Below are 14,887 nucleotides of genomic sequence, written 5' to 3'. Positions count from 1 at the left end.
CAATGATGAGAATCATGGATCAGCTGCCTCCTGCACGCCCCACACTGGAGACTGAGCCCGCAACCCGGGCGTGTGTCCTGATCAGCGATCCAGCCGTGACCTCCTGGTTCATAGGTCGACGCTCAACCACTGAGCACGCCGACCGGGCTGCTCAGTTACTGAGAACTTACACCTACCGTGTCAGGCACTTCTACGTCTTATCGCACTTGAATCCCGGGACGTAGGATGAAAGGAGGCTGGTCAGGAGCTGGAAACTGTCAGTCCTTCCAGTTACACGGGGAGGAGCCGAGGCCCAGAGGGTGGGAGCTCATCGGCGCCACCCCCTTCCGGAGCGGAGTCTGTGCTCTTGACCGCTGCCCGCTGTCCGGCACAGGTGGAAGGCAGGCTCGTGGGAAAGGCGTCAGGTCGGAGGGAGGGGATTCCAGCATTCTGAGTGACTGGACTTGGGGTGCCGGGGAGGGTTTGAATTAAAGGCAGTCGGTGTGAGCATGAAGCCACCTGAGGTTTAGGGCAGATGAGGTCACCTGAGCTTCTGAGAGTCAGTGACTGGGAGGTGAGTCGATGCCATTGGCCAAGGGGGAGAGCAGCGGGGTGGAAGGCACGCCACCTTTGTCTGAGGAAACCTTGAACTTGGTGCTTGGCCAAATCTCCGAGAAGCCTAGGAGGCGGCTAGCTGCAAGTGTAGGTGTGCAGTGCGGTTGAGAAGGAGGCTGGAAATGACAGCTTGGAATCTTGTGTACAAAGTGTGATTGAACCTGGACGAGATGAGATCCCAGGGCGAGAAGACGCTGCAGGCAGGAGCCAGGGCAGTGAGCACTTCGAGTGCTTCTGGGGGAGCCCTCGGAAGAGGAGGCCGGGGAGGGCAGTCGGTGTGGAGCGATGCAGGGGTCATGCTGAGGCCCCGGAGGAGGTCTTACAGCCTCAGGCGGTTTAACCAGGCCTGTGCCCTCGAGTTGGAGCTCTGGCAGGGAGATGTGGTGAATGTGTCACTGCATGGAGCTCGGGAAATGCGAAAGGAGTGGAGGTGGCCGGCACTGGGCCCTGGAGGGAGGCCGGTCCGACTGGGCCCTGGAGGGAGGGCAGGCGCTGCAGACGGAGGAGCTGGTGTGTGCAGGCCGGAGGCTGAGACCCAGGCCGTGTCAGTGACGCAGCACAGCCCAGCGGGTTGGAGGCGGTGGGAGACCCGGCTGGAAAGGGAGAGTGGGGCAGAGCTGCTCGAAGGGCCAGCTTAAGGAACAGTGGATTAAACCACTAGAATGACTAGTTCACTGAGCACGCACTGGTGCTTTGTGAGAGAGTGAGGACCAGAGAGAAGGGCGTTCAGGGCAGGGCGGCCGGAATGGGAATGGCAGAGGCAGACCGCTCTGCGGGGGAGGGAGTGTGGCCCAGGAGCTGGGCAGGGCAGGGCCGGCCTCCCTCAGGTCACGGGGAGGGCTTAGCGCTCAGAGAGGTGGGAGGGCTTTGCAAACCCGGGCTGTGGCTGTCGAAGTTGTGACCAGCTTGCTGTGGGGATGAGCGGGTCTGGCTCTGGGAGAGAGTGGTTGACTGGAGCAGGGCCGAGGGTGGGCGTGGGGGGAAGACGGGTGGGGTGAGGGCATGGCTCTGTGACAGGCGCTGACTGCCTGGGCTGGGGGCGCGGGGCTCCGGTCCAGAGAAGGGTGGGTTGGGACTGGATTTGGTGATGGGTGTGATTTGGGGGTGGGGAGAGAGGGACGGGCTGGGTGCTGACTCCGAGGTTTCGGCTGGGCAGCTCGGAGGCTCGTGGATGTAGGGGACCCGAGGAGATGCTCACGTTTAGGGGAAAAGATGGATTTGGGGCGTCTCCAGGTTTTGCAACTTTTTTTTCCCCACATAATTTCCAATACCTAACATAACACAGAGAACTGAATCCCCTTCACCCCTTTACCCAGATTGGCCGATTGTTGGCATGTCGTCCCATTTCTTTTATTCTCTCTCTTCCCCTCCCCGCACACGCTCTTTCTCACACACACACATGTGCTCTCACACACACACACTCTCTCACACACGTGCGCTCTCACACACACACATGTGCTCTCACACACACACACTCTCTCTCACACACGCGCGCTCTCACACACACACACGCTCTCCCACTCACACACACACACACATGCTCTCACACACACGCACTCACACACGCGCTCTCTCTCTCACACACACACACATGCTGTCACACACGTGCGCGTGCTCACACAGATCCTTAGCTCATCGTGCACGTGTCCCGCTCCAGGCCGGGAGCAGCCATTTCTCCAGGAGCCGCTCCCGCCGGCGGGCAGGGTCTCCGAGAGCAGCGGAGAGGCGCGGTGCTCATTGCTGACAGCGGGAGACCCACGTGGGTGCACACAGCCCGTAGCCTCATGCTCTCTCCGCAGGGAGATGGGAACCCCCGGCTCATGCCCACGCTCCCATTCCGGCCACCACAGGTCATTCAGGTCTCCCTTTCGTGTGTGGGACCCTGGTCCGGGAGAAGCCGCTCCCCTGGCGGAGGTGAGGCTTCCTGTGCCATCCCGGGAAGAGATGAGCGGCGGGAGGTGTGGTCACGGAGAGGGCGGACTGCGAGCTGAGGAATGCGGCCCAGCACCTCGCCCGCCCCTCGGCATGTGATGGGAAGGAGGGAGCGAGCTCTTCACTGGCATCTGCTCTGAAGACGCCGCCCTGAGTGACTCCCTGGGGCCGCTGTGGTGCGGCCGGTCCTCGGTGCCAGGACTCTGGACAGGGACACGGCCTGCTGTCCTGAGGCCCCTGGCAGCCGGCGGAGGCGTCCTGAGCACCTGAGCATCGTAGGGCGTGACTGTTGTGTAGGGAATGAGAGAAAGACCACTGGGTCAGGGACGTGCGCTGAGGAGGTGACACCGGGTCTGATGGAAAGAGCCCCCCGTGAAGGGTGGGGGAGGGGAGGAGCAGCCGGCTGAAGGCGTGAGCTGGCACCTGCAGCGGCAGGAAGACGGGTGTTGGGGCCCAGGGCAGGGCAGGCAGAGGGCGCTGGAGTCAGGAGGGTCTCAGGCATATCTGTGGACCTGGGAGAACGTACGTGGGTGAACAAAGGCTTGTCTTTTTTTTTTTATTATTGATTTCAGAGAGGGAGGAAGAGGGAGGGAGAGATAGAAACATCGATGATGAGAGAGAATCATGGATCGGCTGCCTCCTGCACGCCCCACACTGGGGATCGAGCCCACAACCCAGGCCTGTGCCCTTGACTGGAATCGAACCCGGGACCCTTCGGTCCGCAGGCTGACACTCTATCCACTGAGCCACACCGGCTAAGTCAGGATTCGTCTTTTTAAACCCAGTGCCCCCCTTGTTCCCACTGCTCGTGCCACCCCCACGGCAGGGGATGTGGGCGCAGGGCGCGGAGGGGTGGCTCGGAAGGCGATACTGCAGCCGGGGCGGAGAGTGGCCGGTGGAGCCTTCTCTTTCAGAGAAACCTCGCGTGCCCGTCCCTCCGGCCGTGCAGGGATTGTGGGTTTCGGAGCCGAGATCCGGGAGGGGTCACGGCACATTGGTGGCCGGGCTGAGGCTGGCGCACAAGAAAAACCCGTCGGCGTCCCTGGCAGGCCCAGGAGGGCGCTTCACACGCCGCTCCCTGGATCCCTCTTATCTCGGCCACACGCTGGGGAGAGGGCGAAACCTCTTATCGCGGATGCCTGTCTATCTCCTAACGTGCCGTTTCGGTTCATGGGTTTCAAAATGTGACGCAAGTCCAAACGGCTCCTGAAAACCGGAGTCTGCCTGTGGGTAGAAATGCGACGTTTTCCAAGTCGCCTCTTAAGCATATAGTTCTTCAAGACTCGGTTTTAAAGTGACCTGCTTGGGCCCGGCCGGGGTGGCTCAGTGGTGGAGCGTCGACCTATGAACCAGGAGGTCACGGTTCCGTTCCCGGTCAAGGGCACAGGCCCGGGGTGGGGGCTCCATCCCCAGGGTGGGGCGTGCAGGAGGCAGCCGATGAGTGATTCTCTCTCATCATGGCTGTTTCTCTCCCTCTCTCTCTCTCCCTTCCTCTCTGACATCAATAAAAATAACATGTACATGTGTAAAGCGACCTGTTCTGGAATAGTCACTGCAGCCTTGCCTTCTTTGGGGTGGAAAGGGCTCTTTCCGCCGTTTTTATGAAACACTCAGCTCCTGGGTGCTGGGGTAGGTTGGCCCTCAGGTCCTGGGTGCTGGGGTAGGTGGGCCCTCAGCTCCTGGGTGCTGGGGTAGGTGGGTCCCTCAGCTCCTGGGTGCTGGGGTAGGTGGGCCCTCAGGTCCTGGGTGCTGGGGTAGGTGGGCCCTCAGGTCCTGGGTGCTGGGGTAGGTGGGCCCTCAGCTCCTGGGTGCTGGCTTAGGTGGTCCCTCAGGTCCTGGATGCTGGGGTAGGTGGGTCCCTCAGCTCCTGGGTGCTGGGGTAGGTGGGCCCTCAGGTCCTGGGTGCTGGGGTAGGTGGGCCCTCAGGTCCTGGGTGCTGGGGTAGGTGGGCCCTCAGGTCCGGGTGCTGGGGTAGGTTGGCCCTCAGCTCCTGGGTGCTGGGGTAGGTTGGCCCTCAGCTCCTGGGTGCTGGGGTAGGTGGTCCCTCAGGTCCTGGGTGCTGGGGTAGGCGAGTCCCCACACGCACTTGCCTCCTGTGGTTCCCAGCGAGCGTGTGCGCCCTGCCCAGCAGCGGGGCAGCCGGCTCGCCGCTGGTTAATGCAGCTGTGGGAGGAGAGTGCTTTCAATTATTAAATGGGAGGATATTTTTAGATCGCCCCCAGATCCCAGATTGCTCCAGCTACTCTTGACCTCCTTCCAGCGTCCTGTATGGTCCCCAGCTGCGCGGCGGATATTTCCACTCGATGTGTGTGCTGGCCCCCTGCTCACTGCCTCTCCCCGCGCTTCCTCACCTGTGTGAGCTGCAGCGCTGACTTCCCCGCTGCCAGTGCTGACTCCCAGGGGAATGCCCGAGCAGCACTCCCGCTGTGTCGCGCTCTCCTTCGAAACTGTCACGCTGTCTCGTCCGCTGTCGTGGAAAGGCCTCGATCGTGCTGTGCGTCCCTGACCTTACATTCGAGCTGCCCGTTCAGGACCCTCACTTCCCAGGAGAGGGCGGGCAGGACTGAGTGCGCAGCCCGGTGACCAGGTGCCCGGGTGCCCGCCTGTCCCTGTGGGCATGGCCCTGACTCTCGTCCTGGCTTTGACATAAAGCATGGAGCCCAGTTAGGAGAGGGGAGGAAGCAGCGGTGCAGAGTAGAGACGGCAAGAAAACAGCGTCCTGTCTGTCTGGTGTGTAAGCTGCCCTCTGTGTGTCCGCGGAGGGGGTCCGGGGGGCAGGACGGGCGTGGCCGTGGGAAGGTGGGGATTCCGAGGTGAGGTGTGCAGGGGATTTAGGCTTCTCGGGCGAGGCCTCAGTCTCCTGAGTGAGCTGTGTCTGCATCTCCCGGTTGACTGCGTAAGTGGGGGGAAGTCGCTGAAATCCTGTGCAGTCTCCCTGCTCGCTGTGTATGTGCGTGTGCGTGGGGACACTTTCCCGGAGCCACGAGACCAGAGCCTTCCCCCTGCGGGCTCTGCGGTCCCCTTTAGGACGCACTCGGAACCGTGTCTGCTGCAGAGATTTCTCCTTCATTTCGGGGGATCGGCCAGGTCTGCTGAGCTTAGGAATGGCCGCTGTCACTTTAGGAGGAATCCCAGCGTCGATGACACGAGTAGTCACATTAGGCGCGTCGTGTTCTCCGTGGAAACCCTGTGAGCGCCCCCTCTGCTCCTCCCTAGAACATGTGCCCGAGGAGCTGCGGGAGCCGTTCTACACGGACCAGTATGACCAGGAGCACATCAAGCCGCCCGTCGTGCACCTGCTGCTGTCGGCCGAGCTGTACTGCCGGGCGGGCAGCCTCATCCTCAAGAGCGACGCGGCCAAGCCCCTGGTGGGCCACGACGCCGTGGTGCAGGCCCTGGCGCAGAAGGGGCTCTACGTCACCGACCAGGAGCGGCTGGTGACCGAGCGGGACCTGCAGAGGAAGCCCATCCAGATGGTGAGCCGCCGCGGGGCCGGGGCGGGCTGGCGTGGGAACGTGTGTCCGTGTCCGGGCACGTGCCGGCGTGACCTCCTGGCGAGTCTCTGCCTGTCACGTGTGTTCGTGTAGTTGCTAAGCATGAGTTTTTCTGCAGAAAACGCGTGGCGAAGGACGCTGAGCTGGCCTGGGCCACGCAGGCAGGGCCTCGCGGGACGGTCCTGGAGACACAGCCGTGTTCAGTTCACAGTCTGCCGTCCCCTTTAATGTATGTTCTTATCGACGTCAGAGAGGAGGCGGGGGAGAGAGAGAGAGGGAGAAACATCCGTGATGAGAGAGAATCATGGACCGGCTGCCTCCTGCACGCCCCACCCTGAGGATGGAGCCTGCAACCCGGGTGTGTGTCCTGACCGGGAATCACACCGTGACCTCCTGGTTCCTAGGTCGGCGCTCAGCCCCTGAGCCACAGCCTGCGGCTGCCTTTAGCTTGGTTTACAGAGTGCTGGGCGTCACCGAAATGGTGATGGAAGGAAAACGGCCGCACGTTGGATGACGCCACGCTCCTCCATGAGACGGCCTTTCCCGGAGGCAGGGGGGAGGCGTGTGTGTAGGAGGACAGAGGAAGAAATGTATGAGATTAAAGAGTAAGAAACTATGAACTTGAAGTAGGATGGGCCAAATCAGTTCACCGCCTGGCACTAAAGGAGGTTGTGACCTACTTTGCTTTCTGCCTGTTTTTCTTTTTAAAAACCCATGTTGTGACTGTTGAGGAAGGCGAATAAGGTGAGCGTTAGCTGGTGCACTTACTTACAGATTGGCCACTGGGCTGTGAGGACGGCCGGGAAGGGTATGGACGGTGAGGGCCAGCTCCGTGGTGGCGTTGGGTTCCCGTGCTCACCTGAGTTGCGTGGGCACGTCACCCCTGCGAGCAGCTTGCAGCACGGGGAGCAGAGTTCCCCTCTGGCGTCCCCTCTGGAGGGTCACCCCCTGTGAGTGTCCGCGGTCTGCAGGCCGAGTGCACGTCCCAGCTCACCCACGGCGGGGGGTCCGTGTCTGCTGAGCCGCTGCCCACTCACATCGATGGCAGCGTAACCGGTTATCCCTTATCGGGTGAAGCACATGTATTTCCCACATCGTTTCCTAGCGCAGTGTGTGTGAGTGTGTGTGTGTGTGTGTGTGTGTGTGTGTGTGTGGGTGTATGGGAGTGTGTGTGTGGGTGTGAGTGTGTGTGTCAGAGAGTGTGTGAGTGTGTGTGTGGATGAGTGTGTGAGTATGTGTGTTGGTGTGTGTGTGGGATGTCTGTGTGTGTCAGTGTGTGTGTTGGTGTGTGTGTGGATGAGTGTGTGAGTATGTGTGTTGGTGTGTGTGTGGGATGTCTGTGTGTGTGTCAGAGTGTGTGAGTGTGTGTGTGGGATGTCTGTGTGTGTGTCAGAGTGTGTGAGCGCATCTCCGTCTGGCCGCAGGGACGCGGGGGGAGGCACCGTGACCTGCAGGCCTGTGTCCGGCTCGCACCTCCTGTGGCCTGTCCTCCTGCGCCTGCTCCTTAGGAGACGGTCCTCGGATTTCAGAATGTCCGCCAGAGCCTCAGGTGGCTTAGCCGTGTCCCCGCTTCCGTTTCAGAGCGCCCACCTGGCGATGATCGACACCCTGATGATGGCCTACACGGCGGAGATGGTGAGCGTGGAGAAGGTGATCGCGTGCGCCCAGCGGTACTCCGCCTTCTTCCAGGCCACCGACCTGCCCTACGACATCGAGGACGCCGTCATGTACTGGATGAATAAGGTGGGTGCACAGCGGGGTGGGGGCCTCGACACGTCCCATGGCCGGAAAGGTGGGGTCCTCACTCACACTGCCGCTCTGCTGGGACTGCGGGTTTGGGTCCCCAGGTTTGTGTGGTGTCAGGAGTGAGGCCTGGGGACGTGACCCCAGAGCTCCCGGAGAAAACGGCCAGGCGCGGGCTCTCCCCGCCCCCCCCCGCCCCCGCCCCCCAGGACCTCGGCCTCCGGCCTCCGGCTGTGAGGGATCCGTTCCTGCTGTTCGCAGGCTGGTGTCGCCTGAGCAGACAGACACTCCATTTCCCTTTCTGTCTAAATCACAGCGGAAGCGCAGGTTGTGCAATCTTGTTAAAATTCCCCCCCCCCCCTTTTTAATGTCTTTTTCTTCTTTTTTTAACTTTTTTTTTTCCCCAAAGAGGAAGGGAGAGGGAGAGAGAGATAGAAACGTCCATGATGAGAGAGAATCACGGATCGGCTGCCTCCCACGTGCCCCCCACACGATCCAGGTGTGCCCTGACCGGGAATCGAACAGGTGACCTCCTGGTTCATAGGTCGAGGCCAACCACGGAGCCACGCGGCCGGGCAGACTGTACAGTGTTTACTGAACAGAAGAGTTACTGCTCCCGAGCCTGACGCTCAGGCTCCTGTGCCCTGTCTCCTGCTCACCCGTCCCGCCCGCAGCGGGGGCTGGGCAGCATCTGCGAGTCAGTGAGCTCACCCCCGAGCGGATGCGGCCCCTGTGGACGCTTCCTTCCGGTTGGGAGGGGGGACGTCCTCCTGCAGGTGGGGCTGCTTGACACACAGTGCGACCACAGGCCGTGGAGGCGCGTGCTCTCTCCTCGCTCTCCGTGACGGGCCTTCACCTCGGTGCTTTTGTGTTGAAGGTAAACGAACATTTGAAAGACATTCTGGAGCAGGAACAGAAACTGAAGGAGCATCACACAGCGGACGCCCCAGGAGGTCAAAAGGTACGTGTTTCACGATAAGTACGCGCCCCCACGTGCCGTGACCTTGGGAAATTTCGCAGTGGTGGCCATTACCTGGTTATTGGTGATGGTTACTCTACCGGGGAAAGCCAGGCCGGGAACGCGGCGTAAGTAGAAGCACCAGGCAAAGGGGGGTGGACGATGGTGCTTAGGAGAAGGTCAGCACCTCGAGCGCAGGTTCTGAGGTTCTTTTGGCAAAAACAGTGGATTAGACTTTGGTGAAATGCATGAAACAACACGGGAACGGGTCAGGGCGTCCGCCCTGTGATGGCGTGTAATAAGGCCGACTTACCCGCGTGTCCCAGCAGCTGTGGGTTGTCCACAGGAGGTTCTGTGAGAAAGGAGCCCTCCTCCTGCCCGGCCTCGCTCGTGAACGGCAGGTCCTAGACACCAGAGGTCTGTGGAATAGTGAGCTGGTTGTCACGAGCTTCCACATGTACACCTGGGAGGCTGCGGCAGGTGCGGGTGTGAACACCGGGGAGGCTGCGTGCGGGGAGGCCGTGGACGTGAACACCGGGGAGGCAGTGGGCGTGAACACCGGGTAGGGCCTTCTCGAGGGTGTGGACTGGCTCGGCCCTGGGGTGGCAGGGGGACGTGGAAAGTGGGGCACTGGGTCACAGGGCCGTGTGCGTGCAGACACGCCGGTGGAGCGCATGGCACCTTCGGGAATGAGCCAGCAAAGCAGGTGGTGGTTTGAGAGCAGTGAATCCACGGGTTTGTGCTCTTAGTTTATAAGACGGACTATATTGAGTTTGTTTCTCAGAGTTCAAAGATACGAGTCTGCTCAGTGTAGCGTTTGCCACGCGTTAAAGAGAAATGTTTGTGAGGGGTTCTCAGGGGCTGGGCACTGGGGAAGAAATGACTGGGAGAAGAGACGCCCCCTCGTTCTAATTGCTTTCCTTCGAGGTGGAGGCTCAGAACAGCCCCGCCCCCCAGTGAGAGCCGGCACACGCGCTGCCCGATCTCCTCCGCCCGTGCGAGCCACCGCCTGGAGCCGAGTTCCTCGGCAGCTAAACCGTAACCCACTTTTGTTCTAACTCCAGTTCTTCAAGCAGCGCCGAGATACATGGAGAAAGGGGCTCTGAAGTCAAGTCCGTTGGGAGATGCTGCCCCCCCTCCCCCCCCCCCCGCCCCGGGGCCCCTCTCAGAATGTCAGGGCCCATTTCCAGACAGAAAGGCCCCTGGGAGCCTGCCCATCCGTCTCCCACACACGTGTGGCCTCTGAGCTCTGCTGTGATGGCAGGTGCTGACGTCCCCCGGACCCGTGTTCGTTGGCACCTGCTCTGGGAACCTGGTGTCTAACCTGTAATGTTCTCATCGACTCGGGTGTGTTCATACGTGTATAAACACACGGAACAAACTCAGGCTCTAACACGGTGCGTCACCCTCACAGGCATCGTCCGGTCTGACTCCTCGCTTACCTGGCTTCCTTTTCACGCTGTTATTTCCACCAAATAATCGTGAGGCCGAGGCGCCTGATTGGGTAACCTTCCCGTAGACGCCGCCCTGAGGCGCTGCTCATAGTTACAGCCCCTCTTGTGTGGCTCGCGTGGCCGATGCTGACGGGTTTCTTCCGTTGTCCCATGGCCAGCTTCCCTTTTCCCAGAGACAGCGCCTCCGCTGGCCTGTGCCCCTGGCCATCGACCTGGCTGGGGGCGTGGCGTGTCCGGCCTTTCAACACGTCAGACGGCCCCAGTTTCTCTCCGAGCAGTGTGTGTAAAGACGACCCGCCTTACAGGAGGCGGAACCCGGTGCCCTGGGCCGTGGCCTCCACCTCCGTCCACGGGTGCGGAGACGCCCCCGCTCCCAGGGCGTGTTCAGGAGGGGCCGGCCTGAGTGCGTGTTCCGTGGGTCACAGGCGGCCTTTTCTGGCTCCGTCCCTCCCTCTGGGTTTATCAGGGTCTGTTGTCAGCAGTCTGTCCTCGTTACTGTCTGTATGAACTTATTTAACGGGTTGTAACCCATTTCTGTCCGTGTGCACTACTTTTACATGAATCTGTGGGTTCTAAACTGGAGATTAACTGGCATTTAGAGGCGTTACGGCACGTCGCCGTGGACCCGTGGTGCAACATCTGTAGCTTCGCTGATACTAATTCTGAGACTTTCCTTTCCCTTCGCTTCCTTCCGCTGCTCCTCTGAAGTCTCCTTCCAAGTGGTTTTGGAAACTGGTGCCCGTAAGTTTGCTCTGAGAACTGTGATCGTGGCGTGGCCTTGCTGTGTCCTGCTGGTGCGGTCACTCATAGCTCTGTCAGCCACGCAGAGGGACGCAAGGCATTGGTCCCGTGACACAGGGAGGTAAAAAGTCCCGCCACGGTTGGCCAGAAGCTGTAAAGTCATTTGACACCCCAGCATCTTTGCTTATCTTGTCAGTAACCACAGACCATCAGTAACCAGGTTTTTAAAAAAGCATGTTTTATTTATTTTAAAATATATTTTATTGATTTTTTACAGAGAGGAAGGGAGAGGGATAGAGAGTTAGAAACATCGATGAGAGAGAAACATCGATCAACTGCCACTTGCACACTCCCTACTGGGGATGTGCCCGCAACCAAGATACATGCCCTTGACCGGAATCGAACCCGGGACCCTTCAGTCCACAGGCTGACGCTCTATCCACTGAGCCACACCGTCAGGGCAAAAGCATTCGTTTTAATAACGTTTGTAGGAGGGAATGTGAATTGCACGTGTGAATTATTTGTATTGTAAAGTCATGTTTTTGAAAGAATCCTCTCCTCTTCAGCCCGAGTTGCAGGCACACTGCTAGGAAGTGACCGGCAGTCCTGACCAGCTCCGGACTCACGGTCTCGGTTCTGGTGTGACCCGAGGGCTGATCTCCCGGGACTGAGTCTGGGCTTGGCCCACTCACAATGTCTGGCATGCCTCCGCGTCTCTGGCCGAGTGTTGTGAACATCGACATTCACTGCTAAAGCCCAGCAAAGCTGTGTGTGTACGCACACGTGTGTGCGTGTGCTTGTGTGTCTGAGCTTGAGTGTGTCCATGCTTGCGTGTGTCTGTGCATGTGTCCATGCATCTGTGCATTCATGCCTGTGTGTGTGTGCACGCCTTGAGCAGAGGGACTGCTGGGGGAGATCAGGGCAGCAGGCCGTGTTTCCTGCCGGCTGAGAGGGGAGCGTGCGGACCCAGACCTGCCTCCCCGGTGCGAGCCGGGCGGCCACGCTGCTGCCGGCTGGAGGCGGAGTCCTAGGGACTGTAGCATCAGTGGTCAGACAGCTTTCCGTGGCGCGTGTGTGCGTGTGTCTGCGGTGGGGCTCTGAGGGGGCACGGCATCGATGTCCATGTCGGCCCGGCACGGAGCAGGCCCACGGGAATCTCCCCAGGAGCGGGGTTGTGAGCCTGGTCCCGGGAGCAGGGGGGAAGGGGGACCGACCCCTCCCCGCCAGAGCCGGTGCCGGAAGCCCGGCCCCCGAGGCCCGCGCTCGCTCTCAGGGAACGAGGCTCCGGTTGTTACTCAAACACGAGTTTCACGTCACGATTCTGTTATAAAACGCAGAGGCACCGGTTTCGGTGGAGTTGGAAGAAGATGAGTTTTGATTATTTTAAAAACCCCGCCCCGTCCTCGGCCGCCCTCCTGGGCCTCGGCGAGCGGGAGCTGCTGACAGCCAGCCTAGACTCCCGCCTGCGCAGAGTGCGGCACTCCGCCCACCATCTGCCCGCCCCCGCCCTCCTGATCCCCACGGTACAGACGGGGAAACTGAGACACGAGAGCCCACAGGGGCAGGACCAGGGTTTGAACCGGGTCCTCTGACTCAGGAGCTTGTCTTCCCCACCGGCTCCTCAGCATCTCATCGCAGAGAGCGAGCCGTCTGCCCCAGGAGCCCGCCCCGCACACACCCGTTCCCTCTGTGTTTCCGGGTGAGCGGAGCCCTCAGCGGGGCGCCTTTCAGTCTCGGCGGGGACACTGGTTGTTACCTTGGCGTTCAGGTGACGAGCGGCGTGTTGCCGCGGTGATACTGCCCCTTCCTCCCGCGGTGCTGCCCGTCCAGGCGTCCTGTGGGGAGAGCGCTGCCCTGCCGCCCGGCCTCCAGGGCTCTGGCTGCTGGTGTGGCCGCAGTGCGGCTCCGGCCCTTTCCGGAGGGCCCGCCATGCAGGGCACGCCTGCACTGAGGGCGACCTGTGCGCAGGACAGCGGCCGGTGACGAGATGCAGAGTCTCTGAGTCCTTTTTTTTATTGTCTGAGGTTCTACCTGTGTCTCCTTTTCCCCAATTGACACCCCCCCCCCCGCCAGCCACTCCCACCCCCGAGGGCAAGCCCCACCGCCCCAGTGTCCGTGCCCGTGGGTGATGCTGATGTGCCTGCAGACGAGGCCTTTGGTTGCTCTCTACCCCCCACCTCCCCTGCCATTTGTCTCTGGATCTATTCTTGTTCATCAGTCTGAGTCCATTTTTTAAAAAATATGTTTTTATTGACTTCAGAGAGAAAAGGAGGAGAAAGCGAGAGAAAAACATCCATGATGAGAGAGAATCATGGATCGGCTGCCTCCTGCACGCCCCCCACTGGGGATGAGCCTGCCACCCAGGCATGTGCCCTGACCGGGAATCGAACCGTGACCTCCTGGTGCCTAGGTCGACGCTCAATCCCTGAGACACGCCGGCCGGGGTGTGATGCTTCTTCGCGGAAGCGTGTAGGCTCAGTGTCACTCCCGGGAGTCAGTGCGACCTGTGCCGGCCTCGGCGATGCCGTGTGTGTGACGTGGTGAGGGTGCCGGGTGTTCAGAAGAGAGGATGCTGGTGACCGGACCGTTACCTGTCGCACTGCGTCGGGTTATGTCAGACCACGTGCCGGTTTCCCACGTGCTCGTCTGACAACGTCCATCTCCACTCGCCCGCAGGCGCGGTACCGGAAGGAGCAGACGCTGCTGCGGCAGCTGCCGTGCATCCCGCTGGTGGAGAACCTGCTGAAGGACGGGGCGGACGGCTGCGCGCTGGCCGCCCTCATCCACTTCTACTGCCCCGGCGTCGTCAGGCTGGAGGGTGAGCACCCGCCCGGGACACTGCAGAGGATGGGGGGTGGGGGGTGGGGACGCGGCAGCGGTTACAGCTGCCACGGCTTCCGACCAGCGCTGTGGGTGGGCGCTGTGTGAGGTGTGGGAGGCGTGCGTGCTCTCAGTCTGTGCCGTGGCCGCCCCGTCTCTGAGTGTGTGCGTGTGTGTGTGTGTGTGTGTGTGCACGCGCGCGCACTGAGCCACTAAGTGGGATCTTAAATGTGTGTTTTCCAAATCAACCCCAAGTCATCACCTTGCTCTCTTCCTGTTTGAAGATATTTGTTTGAAAGAAACCATGTCTTTGGCTGACAGCCTGTACAATCTGCAGCTGGTCCAGGAGTTCTGCCAGGAGCACCTGACCCAGTGCTGCCACTTCTCGCTGGAGGACATGCTCTACGCCGCCGCGTCCATCAAGGTGCGTCCCACCCCCACCCCCCCCGCCCCTCCTCGCGAGCTGCTCTGGGCGCCGCAGCGGAGCTGTTCTGTCGGCCAGGGGACCTGCTGAGAAAGTCGCGTATGAGTTTCCGCTCGCTTTATGTTTCTGTGACCGCGGTGAGACAGTGTGAAGCCGACCTGGGACTCCCAGCACAGGGCCCGCCTGCTGGCCTCCTGTCCAAAGGTGGCCCCGGCCGTGCGTATCCGTGGAGATTAGGAATATCGCTTCCTGTGTATCAGGAATGCCTCTTCCGGAACTGGCCTGTTAAAAATTCAAGTGCTGCCCGGCTGGCGTGGCTCTGTGGTTGAGCATCGACCTATGAACCAGGAGGTCAGGGTTCGATTCCCGGGCAGGACACAGGCCCGGGTTGCGGCTCGATCCCCAGTGTGGAGTGTGCAGGAGGCAGTCGGTCCATGACTCTCTCTTATAGTTGATGTTTCTCTCTCCCTTCCTCTCTGAAACCGATAAAAAAATATACAAAAAAATAATAAAAAAAGATTCAATGCTGCTTCTCTCATCGCAAAGGGAGACGGACGCTCCCCTTGACTCCACGGAGACGTGTGTAAGGTGTGGGCCTGGGCGTGGCGTGGCGGCGCGTGCCCAAGGCTGAGGGCGCGCCGTGCGGGCGGGGTCCGGTGGACGGATGCCTTCTCCTGAGTCAGCCCCGTTTCAGGAGGTCGCTGTCCACGGGGCGTGGGTGCCTCCT

The 14,887-nt window shown here is 60.7% G+C and overlaps 1 protein-coding gene across 2 annotated transcripts in view; it reads left to right on the top strand.

Moving 5' to 3' along the window:
- CAMSAP2 (calmodulin regulated spectrin associated protein family member 2) overlaps positions 1–14,887 on the top strand; it is a 32,579-nt gene that overhangs the window by 4,260 nt on the left and 13,432 nt on the right. For both annotated transcript variants that reach the window (XM_054712891.1, XM_054712893.1), the window contains exons 2-6: positions 5,743–6,002; positions 7,602–7,763; positions 8,641–8,724; positions 13,593–13,734; positions 14,021–14,160. In XM_054712891.1, the coding sequence (XP_054568866.1) occupies positions 5,743–6,002; positions 7,602–7,763; positions 8,641–8,724; positions 13,593–13,734; positions 14,021–14,160 (788 nt within the window). The remainder of the gene's footprint in view (positions 1–5,742; positions 6,003–7,601; positions 7,764–8,640; positions 8,725–13,592; positions 13,735–14,020; positions 14,161–14,887) is intronic.

The sequence above is a fragment of the Eptesicus fuscus genome, chromosome 24 (genome assembly GCF_027574615.1).
Source record: "Eptesicus fuscus isolate TK198812 chromosome 24, DD_ASM_mEF_20220401, whole genome shotgun sequence".
NCBI classification, from domain to species: domain Eukaryota; kingdom Metazoa; phylum Chordata; class Mammalia; order Chiroptera; family Vespertilionidae; genus Eptesicus; species Eptesicus fuscus.
This window is presented reverse-complemented; position numbering and strand designations above follow the sequence as displayed.